The sequence below is a fragment of the Polypterus senegalus genome, chromosome 6, assembly GCF_016835505.1.
Source record: "Polypterus senegalus isolate Bchr_013 chromosome 6, ASM1683550v1, whole genome shotgun sequence".
Taxonomy (NCBI): Eukaryota; Metazoa; Chordata; class Cladistia; order Polypteriformes; family Polypteridae; genus Polypterus; species Polypterus senegalus.
In genome coordinates, this window is record NC_053159.1 from 46807940 (window position 1) to 46829036 (window position 21097).

Genomic DNA, 21097 nt, shown 5'->3' on the forward strand with positions numbered 1-21097 from the left:
GCCACTACTACATCTACGTTGCCCCAATTATCAGGGAAGGGTATTGCTGCAGACCGGAGACATTATGGTATGATCTATAGCTACCAGAGAACGTCTGCAGTCCGACTCTGGTGTGACAAGCGCAGTCAAGGCGGAATAACTGTCAATCAAATTTGACTTGATCCTCCCGCCGCTCTTTCTCTGTTGCCGGCCCGATTTGCGCACGCATGCGTATAGCGTGCTTCATCGTGCACTGTTCGCGCCGCCCAATCTATACTTGGATATTTTCGGAAGGAGCGTCATTTTTGGGCGCCCTCATGAACGGAAGTTGTTCTACGTAGTGTTGCCGCTGCGTGGATGCGAGATTTGGTAAGTGTCACGAGTGTATTTATGTCTCCAAAATACTACCTTTCACCATGTATAAGTAATTTACTAATACCATTTGGCTCAGGAGGCTTAAATTTTCATCAGTTCCAGGCAAGTAAGTTAAAAGCCTTAATTAAGAAGTCGAATACAGCATCTGTGTTCATTGTCTACATCTTTCTAATTCCGTATGAGTAGAGGAAATGCACTTCCTAAAATTCAACTTTTAGGTTCTTACCCGAGTTTATTAATGAAAATATATAGGCTTTTCTGATGGTTTTCGGTGATAAGCACATTGTGTTTATTCAAGTGTTTTTCTTCCTTTATATTTTGTAAAGCATCTTTCAGTATTGAGCCACGCCGAACGCATGTTGTGCTAATTTTGTAGTGATTTGCTGTTCGCATGATTTATTGGATGTTTTTAAACTATTGTGTTTTGTAAGAAATAAGTATAAAAGGACTGAAACATGTTTTTACCTCTTGACTCTTTGGTTTGAGAAAACCCCTGTTACGAAGATTTCAAAACTTCATAAATATGAGTGCCCTCTAACTGCTGCTTGCAAAATAAACACTGGACAGCTAAAATTGTTCAAGATTTGTTCAAACAGATTGTGTAAGTTCTTTTAAATCATTTTCTACTCCTCTCTTCTCCTTAATCCCATCCATGGGGTGGGGGTTTTCTCCATGACTGGAGTACAGCTGCAGACAGAAATGCGCGCCCCCCCTGCCTGCTGCTTGCATAAAGAATATTGGAATTATAAAATTGTTCAGATTTATTTAAAAAGAATGAAGGAAGTCTTCAGTTTCACTTTCATGTCTACTGTAATTCTCTGTTCTAATCAAGGGGACACTTAATTTCCTCAGCTTGGCCTTTGCCATAGAAGTGTGAGTCCCAGGTCCTTTGCTTTCAAAATGAACACTGGCCTGCTAAAAATGGTTCAAAATGTATTTTAGAAGATTTCTGCAGTTCTACTACATCACTTAAATTTCTATAGACTTCAAAGTGATGTAGAAAATGTTTGGCAATCTCTTAACATGGAATTTAGATAATTTTACTTATCTAGGGTTCATTTTGAAATCAGCAGACAGGGTACACACAAGCCTATGGCTCTGCTTCAGCGGTCAAAATAAGTGTCTCGTCCAGTAGATGGGATGCAGTGGCATAGTGGAGAGGAAAATGATATAAAAGACTACCTACAATCTTTTAAAATCGACTGTGCCTAATTTCATCTCTCCTTTTTTCGTTTTTTTAAGCATCAAATAGGGGGAAACAGTTCTATGGCTCAGCTCTTGCCGTGGAACAGAGGGGTACAGTAGACATAAAAGTGGTATTGAAGAACTTCACCTTTCTTTTAAAATACATTTTGAACAATTTTATAGTTTCAGTATTCATTTTGAAAGCACAATATATATGACTACCCGATAGGCTTATTAGAGAAACTGTACACCTGCTGTGAAAAATGAGATCCTTCATCAAATTAAAGGAGTGAAAGAGTGGTAAGGGATTATTATTATTTTTTTTTTTTTAAGAACTCGGAAGTATTGAAATGGTTTTAGCCACTCACGGCAGAAGTGAAATATAAGTTTAACAACAAGCATTTTCCTTGTATTTTTTTTTCCTTTTTTATCCCCGGGAGAACTACCTGCATAAACATTTACAGTGGGGCAAAAAAGTATTTAGTCAGCCACCAATTATGCAAGTTCTCCCACTTAAAAAGATGAGAGAGGCCTGTAATTTTCATCATAGGTATACCTCAACTATGAGAGACAAAATGAGAAAAAAAAATCCAGAAAATCACACTGTCTGATTTTTAAAGAATGTATTTGCAAATTATGGTGGAAAATAAGTATTTGGTCACTTACAAACAAGCAAGATTTCTGGCTCTCACAGACCTGTAACTTCTTCTGTAAGAGGCTCCTCTGTCCTCCACTCGTTACCTATATTAATGGCACCTGTTTGAACTCGTTATCAATATAAAAGACACCTGTCCGCAACCTCAAACAGTCACACTCCAAACTCCACTATGGCCAAGACCAAAGAGCTGTCAAAGGACACCAGAAACAAAATTGTAGACCTGCACCAGGCTAGGAAGACTGAATCTGCAACAGGTAAGCAGCTTGGTGTGAAGAAATCAAATGTTGGAGCAATTATTAGAAAATGGAAGGCATACAAGACCATTGATAATATCCCTCGATCTGGGTCTCCACACAAGATCTCACCCCGTGGGGTCAAAATGATCACAAGAACGGTGAGCAAAAATCCCAGAACCACACTGGGAAAAGAATGAATGGGGCCATGTATCGTCAGATTTTGAGTGAAAACCTCCTTCCATCAGCAAGGGCATTGAAGATGAAACGTGGCTGGGTCTTTCAGCATGATATTGATACCAAACACACCGCCCGGGTAACGAAGGAGTGGCTTCATAAGAAGCATTTCAAGGTCCTGGAGTGGCCTAGCCAGTCTCCAGGGGCCTCATGTATAACGCCGTGCGTAGAACTCGCACTATAACATGGCGTAAGCACAAAAGCCGAAATGTGCTTACGCACAGAAAAATCCAGATGCAGGAATCTGTGCGTACTCCAACTTCCACGTTCTTCCGCTACATAAATCCCGAACAGCGTGAAAACTAACGCTCGTGCACGCGCATTTTGTAACACCCCAAATCCTCCCAGAATTACGCCTCTTTGAATATGCAAATCAATATAAATCGCCCTTAAGCGCAGCCTTCTGTGAAAAGACAATGGGAAAAGCACGGGGAAAATATAAGAATTTCAGCGAATACCAAGTGGAGGCAACGGAAAAACATACTATTTGTTCAAATAAACCGTGGTATAATCAACAAAATGAAGTTGATCGAGTGACATAGCGTGTTGGAGAAACTTGAAAGCTCACATTCACAAAATCGCACAGTGCCGGAAATAAAAAGAAGTCACATATCAAAGTTGCCGTGAAAAGAAGAGTTGTAAGCCCACTGTCTGAGTGTCATATGAAAGCTTATTAGGGTACAGAGAAAAAAGGCACACGGTGGGGAAAAAGCACAAAATGTCAACTTTAATCTCGAATTTTCCACTTTAATCACGTAGTTTATTTTGTCATTTAGTAGAACATTATAAACTTCATCTTAAAATCGTTTAATTAACCAGTTTCTCAAAATTACATCGTAATTAAAGTAGCACGTTAAATGCTTTGTTTTGTATTTGATCTTCTACTCGTATGTGATCTATGTGTGTGAATCACTACTTGCTTCTTAAACTGGCTCTCTTCCTCCAACTGGACACAGAGTCCATTACATTTGTGATATTACAGCTCTCTGAATAACTAAAATACTGAGATGTATACGTAATGTCATTTTCATGATGATAGGAGTTAAAGCACATTATTAAACATGTGTTTCATGAGCCTCGTGCTCATGACAAGCATTTATCTTTTGTCGAAATTTGTCGCTGCGTTTTTAGCTGTGTTGTTATTTTCTCTTTCTGTTTTATATTCGATATATATTGGCGTGGCCGCCCCAAGAGTCCTTGCTTTTCTTTCCCCAAGTAACCGATCGCCATACAATCAGCTCTGTAATAGAAGTTAAGCCATCTGTAAGCTTAGCCGATTCTTCAAAACGTTTAAAGAACATTGAAATATCTTCGTAGTACATGTTTAATTATTCTATCCTTCACGACACTCCCAGTGAAGAATATAGATTATTTAAATAAAGTTAAAGTTTTATCTTTATAATATAACAAACACATTTTGCTGCATTTCACCTTAAAAATGATATCGTCATCATATGTAAATACGCGCTTTATAAAGTGGCCCAGGTTGGGAGATATTATAACTGTAGTGCAAGTTTACAGTGGGGTGATTGTACTTATAAGTACAAACCGTTCTACAAGGAGCAATTGATTGAGTGTATTTAAAGTTCTTGGGATTAAACTGTTTCTGAACCGAGGTCTGTACAGGAAAGGCTTTAAAACATTTTGCAGTGGCTGAGACAGCGTGTCCTTAAAGCTGTAGCTGCTGTGATTCACACTCAGATACAGTGATATAAATACTCCGAGTCGTGCAGTGAGAGAAATATGGAAAAAGATGATCCGCTGTGGCAACTCCTAACGGGAGGAGCTGAAAGAAGAAGAAGAAGAAGAAGTAGTTAGAGTAACAACGCTAAAGCAGTTATGGCATTTGGAATACTATGGCTGTTCCCTGGACCATTATATTGTTACGAGTTAATTACAATCAGATGCATTACACTAATAAACAATATGCGGTTAGTTTCTGTGTATTTATAAAGCCGCGTCATGAAAATAATGAGTAATCACACAAGAACAGTAGCACTGCTTTGACGCTGGGTGCCGCCAGTTTGCAAAACCGAGCGGAGAACTTGCGTACGACAAGTCATGAGGTACCGTGGAAAAGTGCGTGGCTTTACGCCAAGTGTAGGTTTTATACATCGCGATTTGAACGTGGAAAAGTTCTTACGCAACATTTCTGTGCGTACGCACCGTTTATACATGAGGCCCCAGATCTTAACCCCATAGAAAATCTTTGGAGGGAGTTGAAAGCCCCAAAAAATCACTGCTCTAGAGGAGATCTGCATGGAGGAATGGGCCAAAATACCAGCAACAGTGTGTGAAAACCTTGTAAAGACTTACAGAAAACGTTTGACCTCTGTCATTGCCAACAAAGGGTGTATAACAAAGTATTGAGATGAACTTTTGTTATTGACCAAATACTTTTTTTTCCACCATAATTTGCAAATAAATTCTTCAAAAATCAGACAGTGTGATTTACTGGATTTTTTTTTTTCTTATTTTGTCTCTCATAGTATACCTATGATGAAAATTACAGGCCTATTTCATCTTTTTAAGTGGGAGAACTTGCACAATTGGTGGCTGACTAAATACATTTTGCCCCACTGTAAGACCAAGTAATCACTTATAGCATGAAAGTGGATTACTACATTTATTTTAACAATTTCTTTTAAATGCATTTGTACAGAGTTAGTAGGTGTTGAGTAATGAATTATTACTATAGATGTTTTACTAAATCTTATTTTCTATTTTTCTTTGTTTTTATCTCTTTTTGAAGAGTTTATTGGTAACAGAATATACAGTAAGCATGCCAAAATGACTGAAAATACCACTAACAAGTGGCATTTTTTTTTTTCTTCAGTTTTAAAAAAAGTTTACTGTCCACCGAGCATCCCAGTAAAATGACAATAACGTGTAATACACCTGCAACCTTAGAAGGCAGACATCATGACCTCACTGTGCATGAGGAAACAGCAGGCAGGTGGCTGCATATGCATGTTTACTGACAGACAGGGCAGCATTTTCCACAGAGCTTGCATTAAATCAAAAGAGAAATGGCGAGCAAATATGAGTACATCTGTGACAATCACACCTAAGTGCACCAGTGCCAAATCTGAAGTGACATTGAATGGTGATATTTGCGTATATAGATACCTGAGTGTCACACCCATGTGTGCTTAATGACCAGTATATTGCAAAACAAGGTCATTACTGTGGCTAAAACTCATTGTTTTCCGTACATTCAGCCAGAACAACATTACTAAGGACAGGCACTGATGTTGTGCAGTAAGCCCTGGCTTGCAGTCTGCAGTTCAGTTCATCCCAGAGGTGTTTGAAGGTTGTTAAGTCAGTGCTCTATGCAGGCAAGTCTCATTCTTCTAATCTCAGCAAAAAGTTTCTGTATGGAACTTGCTTTGTACACAGAGATGTTGTCATACTGAAACAGAAAAGGGCCTTTAGCAGATCCTTTCGTCTTTTTTTGTATGCCGCAGCATGAAGATTTACTTTCATCAGAATTAAGGGCCTAGCTCAAACCTTGAAAAATAGTTCCAGACCATTATTTGCTCCACCACACACTTAACAGTTGGCACTCTGCTTTCAGAGAACATTCACCTGGCATTTGCCAAAACCCGAATCCAGACTGCCTGATGATGAAGTGTTTTCACTCCATGTGATGCTTTTCATAATGCATATTTAACTTAGGCTTGTGTGTGTCTGCTCAGCTGTGGAAACCCATTTCATGAAGCTCCCATCTAACAGTTCATGTGCTAAAACTGACTGCGGGGCAGTTTGGAACTTGGTGGTGAGTGTTATAATGGAGGACAAATGATTAATTTTGCACAATGTACTTGTTGGCCCCACCAATTAGAAGCGGTGTCCATGTAATTTTTGTCATATCTTGAAATGCACTTCAAATATCTTGAGACTTTTGAGGGTGGGTTTCAGATATCTGAAAAGCTTAACTGATTTTTAAATAACTGAAGTTCATTTTTGTGATGTGTTTTCAATTCATTTTTGTTTGGGGTGGTGGAATTTAGTTGGGTTGATTCCTGTGCAGCTATATTGCAGTCAGGATATTCTCTAACAAACTCCCCTCCCCCACTTCCCATCATTCATCTGTAAATTTTAATTTCAAAGGTTTGGAAAAATAATGCCTTAGTAGACATTTGGATAATAATTTAATTGATGTTTTCATTAAGTTGCTGAAGGATCATATTTCAAAAAGCATGTGAATGTTTAAATTTTGAATGAATGAATGGAAATGTATACATAATGAAGTATACATAATAAGCCATGCTTTTCTTTGTATATGAAAACAAGAATTAAAGCCTTTCTGGTTGAGTGCAAAAATGGATGGATAATGGGTTGGATAATGGATGGATGGACGTATAGGGTACCATTTGTAGGAAATTGTCTGAGGAAACCAAAAGGAAACCAAAGTTGGTACCATTTCTTTGTTTTAAGAATGTTTTCTTAGTTTACAGTGTGACATTTTGATACAAGTATCATTTGACTAAATGTAATTGGTTTATTGTGGGGATTTCCAAACTATTTTAAGCTGAGCTATCCCAAAACATTGTACCATCTGCTCAGAGCCCCACACTAATATAAACCCAGTGCTATGAAGTAGAGCACAATCTTGCATCTTGGTTACTGCTAACACTAGTAACACAGAATGATTTGGAATTCCAATAGACCTATCAAAATCAAAGTAACTGCTAAACTACAGTAGAGTACTAACACATATGCAGTATAATCTTGATTGGGTTCTCAGCCTTTTTTCTTGGCACACCCCCTCTATGAATTGAATATTTCGAAATACCAGAATTTGTTTAGTCTTAAGTACTGACTCCTGATTAGGCACAAACAACTAAAGGTGATGTTTCTTAAATCCCCCATCCCTAATATTATACTTTAAGATTTTAACAAGTGATTACTGATGATAATGGTGATAAGGCTGTCCTCCTGGTATTGCAAGCAATCTTGGCTTCCATGTGGGAGATGGACATCATCAAAACTGACTGGAAAATGGGACTTATCCCTATCTGGAAAGGGAAGGGTGATCACCTGAATTGTAGCAACTACAGAGGGGATAACACTACAGTGCTGGGTAATGTCCTTGATAGTGTCATCCTCAAAGATCCATGATTACTTGCTCACCCTTTAGTGACCAGAACAGTCTGGTTTTACACCTAGGATGTCTATGTATTCCATCATCCACATCCTGGTACTGAGGGTTCGGATTGAGCACAAACACGAATATCAGTTGAGTTTCTTTGCAGCCTTTGATGATTTTCGTAAAGTGTTTGACTCAGATGATTGAGCTGCCCTGTGGGACATCCTGAGACTTTGCGGGACCTCCCTGAAGTTACAGGATATAAGGCTAGGGGGGATTGGATGTCATGAGGTTGCTGGAAAGGGGTATGTGGTGCTCATGATATCTCTGCAAAAGGACAAATGTCGAAATCTTTAGAGTCTTCCTGTTTTTTTTTTTTTTTATATGGTTGCGAGACATGGACGCTATCCAGTAACCTGAGATGAAGTCCTTTGGTACCGTGTCTGTTTGGAGAATCCTTGGGCACCACAGGTTTGACTGTGTTGAATGCACAGTTGCTCACTGAGTCCTGAATGAGGCACACTACCTGGATTGTGAGGTAGCATCATTTATCGTACTATGGCAGTGATCCTCATTGTTGAGGACCCGAGCAGCTGGACCCAGCCAAGGGGTTGCCCACGTAACACTTGGCAGCGTCGAATAGATTGTCATTTCCGGAGAAAGTGACTGGATTGGATGGATTTTAGGAGGCCCAGGCCCCTCATGGACCCTGTGATCATCAGAGGTGACTGTGCAGAGGGTGCAGACCTATAAATATCTGGGAGTGCAGTTGGATGACAAATTGGACTGGACTGCCAATACTGATGCTCTATGTAAGAAAGCTCAGAGCAGACTATACTTTCTGAGAAGGTTGGCATCCTTCAACATCTGCAGTAAGATGCTGCAGATGTTCTACCAGACGGTTGTGGCGAGTGCCCTTTTCTACGCGGTGGTGTGCTGGGGTGGCAGCATAAAGATGAAAGACGCCTCACGCCTGGACAAACTTGTTAAGAAGGCAGGCTCCATTGTAGGATTAAAGTTGGACAGTTTAACATCTGTGGCAGAGCGACGGGCACTAAGCAAACTCCTGTCAATCATGAAGAATCCACTGCATCCACTTAACAGGATCATCTCCAGGCAGAGGAGTAGCTTCAGTGACAGACTTTTGTCACTGTCCTGTTCCACTGACAGTCTGAGGAGATCGTTCCTCCCCCACACTATGCGACTCTTCAATTCCACCCGGGGGAGTAAATGCGAACATTAATTTTATTTTAATTCTTTTCATTTTTATTACTATTTAATTTAATATTGTTTCTTTGTATCAGTATACTGCTGCTGGATTATATGAATTTCCCCTTGGGATTAATAAAGTATCTATCTATCTATCTATCTAATCTTATCTTTTATCTTATCTTGTCTTGTCTTATATCATATATCATATCATATCATATCTCATATCATATCTCATATCATATCATCTCATCTCATCTCATCTCTCTGGTTGCTTACCAGGATCCTAAGCCGGTGGGTGAGCTGTAAATTATATATGTCTAGATTAGTTTGCCTCTTAGTTCTTTCAGTGTCTGTGTGTGCCCAACACTAGAGATGTATGCACAGTGCTATTTCACAAGTGGAATATTCCTTTTTGTCGTGGTAAGTCTAACATGTTGATAGTAGGATAAACTGATAAAGTAGGTAGAAGTGTCTGAACACATTCTCTTTAAGTCACTTTGTGCACACAGAGATTCCTATTTTAGTGAAGGGCTGTGTTTTCAGGCATAACTTTGTTTAAACTAGTTTTCAGGTAGATTAGAATAGATACACTTTTTGTCCCCAAATGTCTTAAAAAAGTGTTTGAGTCAAAAGCACTGGTTTAGAGGGGCATAGTGAGAAAACAAAAAAAAAAAAAGACATTATTTTTGCTGTTCTGAAGAAATGCGAACATTTAAAAATTTTATTTTACTATGCACTCATGAGAGTAAAATGTAGACCTAGCTATCTAATAATAATTTATTTATATAGCGCCTTTCCCATGCTCAAGGCACTTACAGAATATAAGAAAGAACGGCAGGGGATACAGTATATAGCATTGTACAAACCAAATAAATGAAGATTAAGACAGTAAATTCAGAGAAAGCCTAACAGACAGCATAATTGATGGTCTAGCACACACATACAGGTTACATGAGCATCTTGACAGAGAGATAAACTAAGAGAAGGGTAATAAAGTCAAGTAGAGCTAAAAGCCTTCCTGAACAGATTAGTTTTGAGTTGTTTTTTAAAAGAATTCATGGAGTTGGCTAACCTGATTAATTTCGGTAGGTCATTCCAGAGTCTGGGCGCTATACAGCTGAAGGCCCTGTCACCCATGGAGTGTAGATTAGTTTGGGGCACAACAAGATTGCCAGAATCGGAGGACCTTAGTGGGCGGGCAGGCAGATAGTGATGGAGAAGGTCACTGATGTAGTTTGAGCGAGGTTATTTAAGGCTTTTTAGGTTATTAGTAGGATTTTATATTCGATTCTGTAAGACACAGGGAGCCAGTGAAGACGGGGCAGGATGGGTGTGATGTGCTCGCTGCTGCTGGTTCAAGTAAGGATTCTTGCAGCTGAGTTTTGAATAAGCTGGAGTTGTGATATAAGGTTAGAAGGGGCACCTGCCAGCAGTGAGTTACAATAATCGATGCGGGATGTGATAAAAGCATCGACAAGTTTCTCAGCATTAGAAAAGGAGAGGAAGGAGCGAACATGGGATATGTTACAGAGGTGAAAGTAAGAAAGTTTCTTAATGTGATTTATGTGGGAGGAATCAAAAATGACACCAAGATTCTTTGCAGTAGAGGCAGGTCTGATGAGATCACCTCCAAGATGGACTGGGAAGGAGCTCATTTTATTAAGTTGCACTTTAGTCCCAATTTGCAGGAGTTCAGTTTTGTTGCAATTTAATTTTAAAGAGTTCTGCTCCATCCAGGTTTTAATTTCACTAAGGCAGGTTGTGAGCTGGGAAAGCTCTGATGAAGTTCCACTTTTAACATTGAAGTAGAGTTGAGTATCATCTGCATAAAAATTATAGCCCAGTCCATAGCTACGAATAATATGGCCAAGGGGACGCATATAAATACAGAAGAGAAGAGAGCCGAGGACAGAGCCCTGAGGAACTACTTGTGTGACTGACTCCAAGCTGGATCTGCTGTTGCGAAGACTAACAAACTCTTGCCAATCAGTCAGATAGGACTTGAACCACTGGAGGGCAGTGACAGAGATACCCAGCATGTTCTCCATTCTGGACAGTAGAATGTCATGTCTGACAGTGTCAAATGCTTCACTGAGGTCTAAAAGAATTAATATGCTGGTTTGTCCAGAGTCTGCTGCCATAAGCAAATCATTGGTTACTTGTAGCAGAGCAGTTTCACAGCTGTGCCACGCCCTGAAACCAGACTGAAATGGTTCCATCAAGTTATTAGTGGTTAGGTAATTGGTGAGCTGGGAGGCTACAACACGCTCAAGAGCTTTTGACAGGAAAGGTAAGTGGGAAATAGGCCGGAAATTGTTAAGATTGTCAGCATCAAGACCAGACTTTAACATTGGGTTTACAGAAGCGATTTTAAAAGTGAGCGGCACAGAGCCAGTGTCAAGGGATGAGTTTATTATTGATGTAACAGTCGGGATTATGGCATGAAAGCAAGATTTAAGTAGTGTGCTGGGGATGGGGTCCAGTACACAAGTAGTCGGCCTCATCCTACAAAGAAGGTTATTAACAAACGCTGATGTGACTGATGAGAACTTAGAGAAGGAACTGGATGGACTGGGAAAACAGGGAGAGATATAAACAGATGATGTATTTATGTTAGTTGAATTATTTAGATCTTTAATTTTTCTATGGGAAAAGTGGAGGAATTCCTCACAGACTTCAGTAGAGGAGGTAGTTGGGCCAGATGCGTGTTTGAGTAATTTATTAACTACAGAGAATAAAACCCTTGGGTTATCATGGCCTCTTTCTATTATTCTGCCATAGTGGGTGTTCTTAGCAGCAGTTAGTGCTTCTCTGTAAACTCTTTGGTGGTCAGAGAAAGCCTGGATGTGCACAGTGAAGCCAGTCTTAACGTGACATTTTCTCAAGGCGTCGGCCAGCTGCTTTCATAGATCACAATTCTGAGTTATACCAAGGAGCTGAACGTTTAAAGGAAACCTCCTTATGTTTTAAAGGAGCTGTTTTATCTATCTGAACCTAATATCCCAAGAGCAGGTGGTGTTCTACAGTATGGTAAAGCAATATACTGTAGTCATTATCTTCTTTAGCAAGCACAGAAACTATTGTGAGTGAAGGGATTTTCAATGCATCTTCAAGGGCTGCAGGTAAAATAAAAAAACAGACTAATCTGTGATAGTGCGCTTAGTTAGGCTAGAAATTTATTTACAGACAGGCTGCATTTTTTTGTGTTTCCATTTTGTTTAGTTTTTTTTATGATTTGTTGGCTAAATAGAATGTTATTAGAGGCATTCATTTTAATAAATAAAAAAACTTGTTTAATCCAAAAAATAGAAAATCCATATGTTTCACTAAATAAAATAATTTAATTTTGTTAAAAATGTAATGGTGCTGTTTAACGACTCTGTATCCTGGTCAGCTCTTAAAATATTGTATGGGGCATCCCTTTTTGTGTACATGAGAGTCAGCTTTCATTATTTTTTCTGTACTGCAGCAAATAGTACTGTTATCAAATAGGGATTTTTTTTTTTTTAACATGATTAGTTTTTTTTATCCTATTGTCCAGCTACACAGTAAACATTTAAATTTACTTTAAAACATTTTGTTTCAATTTAAAAAATTCTCCATAGGGAAAGTTGTGGAACATTAAAAATTGTAAATTAAGTTTTTTATAATAAAATGCTTGCTTTTTAGATTCTGCGGAACTATTGCTGATGGGGGACGAAAAGGACAACTGGAAAGTGAAAACGCTGGACGAGATACTTCAAGAAAAGAAACGCAGAAAAGAGCAAGAACAAAAGAGTGATACAAAACGTCCCAAAAATGTAAGCCACTGTAAAACTGCAGCACCTTTCAATGGCAATCGGGTACACAAGTCATATTTTTGATTTTATTTATTCTGTTTTATTGGAAACGTTTTCATCTAATGTGAACTTGACAAATGTCTGGTTTCATAATAGCTTTTCAAAAGCAGTTTCAGAGTTCAGTTTGTCATCATTTTGGTCAGAAAATCATTAATGGAAGTATGTGTAGTGGGGGGAAAAAATGAAATATTAGTATAATTCTTTTTAACTAGTGTTCACCATTAATACCAAAGTATTATTAAAAGAGAAATTTTGAGACCATAGTTTATACTACTTCCCCTTTAATATCTGAAAGAATGCTGCACCCAACAATTGTATATATATTTTTGTGCAGTTGGAAGTGATGTCTGAGAAGAATTTTTAATTTCATGTTTTCATGCAGAAGTGAGGAAAAAAATGTTTGCTATAATAGAAACCGTTAGTGACTAATGCTGTACAATACCAAACAATGTTAGAAATGTCCTGGGGAAGCTTTTTTATTCACATATGGCTGCAAAATCCCATTTTCAACAGCAGTTCCTTCAGTTTCCTAATACCTCTAGGCTTATACTGGTCATGTTTGTATGCTAACTTGTTTTAAGAGAAGCCTTTTTTAATTAGCACTGCTGAAACCGGGTACAGTAATCCCTCGCTATATCGCGCTTCGACTTTCGCGGCTTCACTCTATCGCGGATTTTATATGAAAGCATAATTAAATATATAACGCGGATTTTTCGCTGCTTCGCGGGTTCTGCGGAAAATTTGTCTTTTTACTTCCTGTACATGCTTCCTCAGTTGGTTTGCCCAGTTGATTTTATACAAGGGACGCTATTGGCGGATGACTGAGAAGCTAACCAATCGGAGTACGCAGTTAAGTTCCTGCGTGCTGAAGGCAGTGTTAACCAGGAAGTCTCGTCTCGCTTATTCAGCATCAATGTGTTTCGCTGTGTAAAGAGTTGTGCTCTTTTGTGTTTATCTTTGTGCATAGTCAAGCCCTTTTATTATGGCTCCAAAATGATCTGCTACTGCTTCAGGGGCCGTGCCCAAGCGCAAACGGAAGATGTTAACGATTGCCGAAAAGGTAAACGTTTTGGATTTGTTGAAGGCTACGATTCTTTTATTTAAAAGTAGGAAAGGAATATAAGATCTACGGCCGCAGTGTCCTTTTAACCAGGATGCAAAACGAGTTGTAAGTGGATGTAATAAGGCAGTAGTCTGGATGGAATCTGCTTTAGGGATTTGGATTGAAGACTGCTAGAAGAAGAACAACGGCAGTGCTACACAATTGCCTGAAGTTGGCTCCTTTGGAAGAGCTGTAACGCTCTCCTTTGTTGTGCAGTAAAATTAAACTCATTGTTATCGGACAAGTCATCGTGTCATTGTTGGTGAGTAACCATAATTATTTTTCTACTTACAGTACTTAGTACATGTACGTACGTTTAGTGTCACTGTACACACATTTACTGTATACTATTTTTCTTGCATTGTACGTATTTATTGCTGGCGGCCTGTCTATCGTAATGGCTGTAACATATGCGATATCGGAGACACTATCTTTAAAATAATATTTAGGTTTTACTGTATATAAACAGTGTGTTTATATACATAATTTCAATGAATCTTACCTAATATCTAAGAGAATACAAAGGGATTATGCTGTATAACTCTGCGGGGAATATTTATAAACAGTGTGGGAGAGTTTATAAGGGCTTAAAATATATAAAAATAACCATACAAACATATGGTTTCTACTTCGCAGATTTTCACCTATCGCGGGGGTCTGGAACGCAACCCCACGATCGAGGAGGGATTACTGTATTCTGTTCACTTGTGTTGCTTGCTGCGGGCATTCTTAAAGTTCAGTTCTGGCTTCAAAAATGGCAAAATGAAACTGTTCTCTCAAAAAAACTTTGTTTTTAAGCTAAGTGAGTTTACCATTCGGACACTGAAGGCAGCCACATATAAATCGGTCATTTCAAGCAGTAATGGCCATTATACACATTAGTAAGTAATTCCTTGACTATATTTTAAAACCAATGTAATATCTTGATAACTGAAGTATCAGTTTATATCAAAAACATTAACATTTCTGTGTGATCTCAAACATTTGACCGGAACTATATATTGGCTTCAATTAAAAATAGAAGTTAGGGTTGCTGGTGTCATCAATTCATAAATCGGAGTCAAATATTTTGTGTACTGACTCCACAGCCCTGCCTTTAAGCCCATGTTTTCACAGAAATAAAAGTTCCATTGAGACATTCTACTTTGCTCAGAGCTCTTGCGCAGTGCTACATTTTATACTGGCCAGAGACTCTGGAGACTGCATGACTCTTATTCCTCCCTTCTGAAACACACAATAGGGAGGTACCTAGGCAGTAGCAAATTAGTTACAAACATCTACCCCAACAAAAGCCATATGCCTCAACCTCGAACATGCAGTGCCCAATTTAAATAACAGTTTACAAATATATACAGTTGGGCAAATGTATCTATGGGATCCATATCCAAGGATTCAAACAACCATGGATCAAAAATATTCTGATAATCCTGACATTTCTAAAAAGGAAAATTTGAATTTGTTGCATGTTAGGCATTGCACAGCATCCAGGCAAATTAAGTGATCTGTAAACTTACCCTGCTGTAACCTGCCACCATCTGAGTTGAATAAAATGGCTTACAGCTCCTATGTGGCAGCCAATGGCTGAATCGTCACACTGCCCTTCGGTTGGCTATCTCTGCTCACATGAAGAACCCTTGCACTACTGTGTGGACCATTATACCCCATTCTCTGGCAATCGCCTCCTTTATAAAAGAAAGCTTTTTCTTGCTAACATATACTACCTTGGCTGACAAGGATGCAAGCACAGCAGTAAGTGCTGCCCCATGTTTCTTCAAACAAAAGACATTCAATTGTCAATCCCAACTTTAAGGCGTTACATTGGCTCCTAAAAAGCAGTTAAGTGGTCCAAGCAATCTGACAAAAATCTTAGAACTTTTGAAAAGTGGCTTGCCTCTTGCTGAAGTCCTTATTCCCCTAAACAATAGAGTATAACAATTTTTTACATAACATTTATATTGTATTAGGTATTTTAAGTAATTTAGAGGTGATTATACATGAGTATACAGGAGGATGTGTACAGGTTATATGAAAATATGTTGTTTTATATATGGAACTTGAGCATCTGCAGACAGAGAAGTCTGAATGTATAGTCTAAGATCATTATTATCATCTGTACAGAGCTCTTTGGCACCATGATTACCTCAAACCCTCTCTGTTCCTTAGCTAAAAAAAATTTCATAACGCAGTTTACGGCTGTAGCAGTGCTATGGAATAGCGGACTCCATATTTCAGCTATCTCAATGATGTTGCTATATTGGATAGTTTTGGTAGATGCAGGGGCTGCTGGGAAGAAGATCAAGACAGTGGGCTATTTTAAATGGAAACTTGCAAGATGCTGGGGGATTGTGATTGTTCATCTGTCTGCTATTGAACACATTTGGATTACCAGTGTATTACTTTGGATTACTGTTCCTGTCTGGGTGTATAGTCTGTCTCGTACTTGCCTGTTTGTGTAAGTTTGTCCTACTGGTCTCCTGATGACGCATGGGATAAGGTGACTGGGAGTGCTCCCTCTGATGATGTACGGACTGGACACATTATTTCATCATTCACAGATATAAATTTCTGGTACCAATACAATTAAAACAGCCTGAATCAAACATTTGGATGCCCGACATGGCTAGTATTTAGTAACACCCCCTTTGGCAAGTATCAAAGATTGTAAACGCTTTTGTAGCTAGCTAAGTGTCTTTCAATTCTTTCTTGAGGTGCAGTATTTTCACCTTTTTGTCCTTGCAAAAGGCTTCTAATTCTCCAAGAATCTTGGGCTGTGTTCGTTTGAGATCTATTACAGATTTTCAGTTCCAACCAATGCCATCAGGTAAAAGATATAGGAGCATCAAAAAAAGACTAATAGACTGAATAACCATTTCTACCCTGTTGCTATTAGGGCACTGAATACCACCTAATCACCTCCAATGCAGCAGTGCAATAGATGACATCTTGTGCAATAGTGTTTCATGCGCAATTAATGTCTTATGTTGAATGTTTGTGTTCTACCTTATTTCTTCTTACCCTTTCCTATTATATTCATTTATATTTTGACACTGAAGGGACTGCACCTAATTTTGTTCTATTTGTTACAGTGACAATAAAGATATTCTTATTCTGATTCCAATTCTGATGTTTAGGTCAGGGGACCATGAGGGCCATGGCAAAACTGTCAGCTTGTCTGTCTTGAGGTATTCCTTTGTAGATTTTAAGATGTGTTGTGGATCATTATCTTGTTGTAGGACCCATCCACTTTGTAACTACAACTTTTTTTTTTCTTCTAAAATTCCCTTGTATCTATTTGAATCTATTCTTCCCTCTGCCAATGCCATGTTCCTTGTGCTACTGGCTGCAACACAACCCCAAAGCATGACTGTTCCACCCACATCCTTAATAGTTGGAGAGTTGTTCTTTTCTTCAAATTCGGCACCCTTTTTTCTCCAAACATGTCTTTGCAGGTTGTGGCCAAAAAGTTGTATTTTGACTTCATCAGTCCATATGATTTGTTTCCAAAATGCATCAGGGTTGTTTATATGTTTGTTTGCAAACTTCAGCTGCAGAATTGTGTGTCAAGGATGCAGGAAAGGTTTTCTTCTGCTAACTATACTATGGAGGTCATATTTGTTCAGGTGTCCCTGGACAGTAGAATAGTATACCACCACTGCAGAGTGTGCTACATCTTACTGAAGGTCTTTTGCAGTTTTGCATTATTTATTTGCCTTTCTAGCAATCCAATGATCAGTTCTTCAGAAAGCTTCCTTGGTCTTCTAAACCTCAACTTGACCTCCTTCCTGTTAACTGACATTTCTTATTAACATTACAAACTGAGGAAACAGCTACTTGAAAACACTTTACTATCTTCTTGAAGCATTTTCTTGCTTTGTGAGCATCAATTATTTTATGTTCCAGAGTGCTGGACATCTGCTTAGAGGAGCCCTTGGCTACTGATTGTTGGGATGAGGTTTAGGGAGTCAGAGATTTTATGCAACTTTGTATCACCCGGGGTTTCCTAACATTAACTGTGAACAAGCCATAGCCCTAATGAGATCTGAGACCTTGGTAAAAGTTACCCGAGACCTCAAATATCTCGGGGCGCCCAAACATTTGCATGGAGCTCCTTTTTTTTTTACTGTACAATTTGTACAAAACAAAAACAATACATTAATCTTTCAAACAATGCTGAAAAGAAGTGTCATCTTTAACTTTATGCTTTCTGGTGATCTTGGGCAGAGTGGTGGCTCTGAGACTAGAGATCTGCACCAGCAGTGAAAGGTTGCTGGTTTGAATTTCATAAATGCCAGAAGTGACTCCATTGGGCCCTTGAGCAAGGCCCTTAACCTGCAATTTCTTCATCCTGGGTGTGATGTTAATCTGCATCCAGCCCTGCAAGCAAGTCCTTCAACTTGCAGGGAAAACTTGGGGTTGGTGGCAGGTTTGTCACTCCAGCCACCAGTAAAAAAATAAAAATAAAAACCTCACATTGTTCCAGTGTGGTGCTGAGGTGTCACCCGTTGAACAGCTGCTCTAGGGTTCTAATCTTCGTGGTTCATTGTGTGGTGTGTGTGGCAACGAACTGTATCTGTGCATGCTCCCAACCTCTTTCTCTTTTGGTGATCAGTTCATCCTCCACTGTCTTAACTATTCACAGTAACAGACATTTTACGCAAGGCTATTCAGACTTTTGCAATCCACTGTATATTATTATTATTATTCAGTCATGCATGCTAGATCTCTGAATAATTTTGAACAAACTTTATGAACAAAAATAAGTAATGCTGCATTTTTTTTTAAACAAGTGTTGTACAATGCCTGCCTTGTTCTCAACCTTCATCTTTGGAATGAGGTAGAAAGGGTTGTTTGCAGCAGTGATGTAAAGCTGTCTAGTTCATGGAAACTGCACAGTGTGATTATTTCTTGAACAAAGCATTCAGAATCTTGTAGAACCCTTGCCCAAGTGAGTTTATGCTTTTTCAAAAACCAAAGTAGCCACATAACACTTAGATGGATGTGTTTGATAAACTGTAAATTAACTGTATAATAATATTCAACCATTATCCAATAATTGCAGAAAAAAACATCTTAAATTTTAAGTTTTTGGGATAATATATTCTGACTTTTAGAGTAAAATCAGTGTCATATTTCCGTTTTGCTTTTTTATTGTTTGTGGACAGTGTTTTTTTGTTTTTGTTTTTTTTTATCTTTTTATCAAGCTAACTCATTTTATTAATGCATACTAATACCCTTTCAAACTGGATCAGATTAGTTGGTTTTGTTAAAAAAATATGTAGTGTATGAACTATATTTAAACTTGGAGTATCTGTGGAATTCTGGATGATTTATTTTCAGTTCCGCTGTATGGCCTAAAACTTTTTTTAGCTTTGAATAAGGGTTTGACAAACTATATCCTTGTAGTAAAAGGGAGTTTATTTTGGGTGCTGAATGTCTTGAGCAAATATTTTTTGAGCTTCAAACATGATTGGTAATTAGCTGGTGTTTTATGAGACTGTAAAGTAAGGTTCTCACTTGTTTAGGCGTCCACTGTTTGAATTTGGTGACATGTCCCTTTTAAAAGGGATGGAGCCCTATGAGGAGGGCCTAATTGTCAATTTCAGATGTTGTCCCTCCTTTGTATACTTCTCTAGAAAGAAGTGTGTTTTATTTAGTTGTGATCTAAAATAGCTCTCAAAAACAGGGTCAGCTTAAGTTTTAATTTTGTATAAATTTGACACATTCTATTCGAATAGACAGAATTGTGGTTTGTTTTTAGACTGCCTGCATTTTAAAAATGTTTTAATTGTGATCAATGTCAGAATTATGTCTTTTAATACATTTTTTCATATTTGCCTTGGTGATGCACTTGCTAAGTTTGCTGAATTGGCATGAAGAAATGAAGATCCTAATTTCTTGACTGGGGTTGCTATTGAAATCATATCCATAATTCATCTTGCAGTTAGTGAAATTCCCATATTGTATACATATTTTACTAACATTTTATGATAATTTTAGACAATGTGGTTTGTAAGCATTTGCATGCATAGCTGCAAAATAAGAGCATTATCATTTTTAATGGCTTATTTTCAGAATTTAATTTGAATAAACACAGCTATGCTTATTCTAAAAGAGTATTTCCCATGGTGACTTTTCCTCCAAAGTATGACATGTGTTTTACAATGTTCCAGTGATCACTGCAAAATCTGCTCACTTAATAGACTACATATGCAATAATGGCATGGGAAAAACAGAGATCTTGTGAAATATATGCAATATTATTAAAAAATATGTTTGCCCTTTTTTCATAATAGTTGTTTCTTTGCACATATGCCATCAATTAAGTCTTAAATTATAATTTACATTTACTTATTTGGCTGACACCTTTTATCTTGGATGATTTACAACATTATGATACAATTTGTTACATTTCTTTTGGTTCTCCAGTTGGAGCACATGTAGGTGAAATGGTTCATGGTCACATAGTGTCAGTAATGGGATTTGAACCCACAACCTCACGGTTTGAAGTCCAAAGCCTTAACCACTAGATAGATAGATACTTAATCCCAAGGGGAAATTCACATACACCAGAAGCAGCATACTGATAAAAAAAATATTAAATTAAAGAGTGATAAAAATGCAGGTAAAACAGACAATAACTTTGTATAGTGTTAACGTTTACGTTTACCAACCCTGGGTGGAATTGAAGAGTCACATAGTGTGAGGGAGGAACAATCTCCTCAGTCAGTCAGTCAGTCAGTCAGACAGACAGTCTCGATAGACATATACACTAGACTCTTCTTTAACAGGAACTCAAAAATCTGACGCCCCCAAGCAACTGCTAAGAAAATCAAAAAAATAATGATTAAAATAAAATAGATTTTGCATGCCACATGTGTAAGGCCATGCATCTCACACCACATAGTTGTCTACCTCTCCCACATATGCAAATATGCAACCTAACCTCATCTACCTTTTCTTTGATTAGAATACTGATGGTTGATATTTAAAATTTTTATACTCGCCCAACCCTAAGTATGCCGAAACAGGCACCAAGTAAGTGTAAGCGTGTAGTGCTTACCCTCAAGCATAACATGAAAATATGCAAGACGCCTCAGAAAGGTGAAAATGACACAGTGCTTATGAAGTAAGTTAATGTCAGTTTGTTGACAGTCTGTGACATTAAGGCTCCATCTCAGAAGATAA

At 38.2% G+C, this 21097-nt stretch overlaps 1 protein-coding gene across 6 annotated transcripts in view; it reads left to right on the plus strand.

Annotated features, from left to right (window-relative positions):
* Nucleotides 1-246: 246 nt before the first annotated feature.
* cdk11b (cyclin-dependent kinase 11B) overlaps nucleotides 247-21097 on the plus strand; it is a 155591-nt gene continuing 134740 nt past the window's right edge. For 2 of the 6 annotated variants that reach the window (XM_039755964.1, XM_039755963.1), the window contains exons 1-2: nucleotides 367-460; nucleotides 12641-12771. In XM_039755964.1, coding sequence (XP_039611898.1) covers nucleotides 370-460; nucleotides 12641-12771 — 222 coding nt within the window. In that variant the 5' untranslated portion in view covers nucleotides 367-369. The other 4 variants (XM_039755966.1, XM_039755962.1, XM_039755965.1 and 1 more) reach the window with 4 other exon arrangements.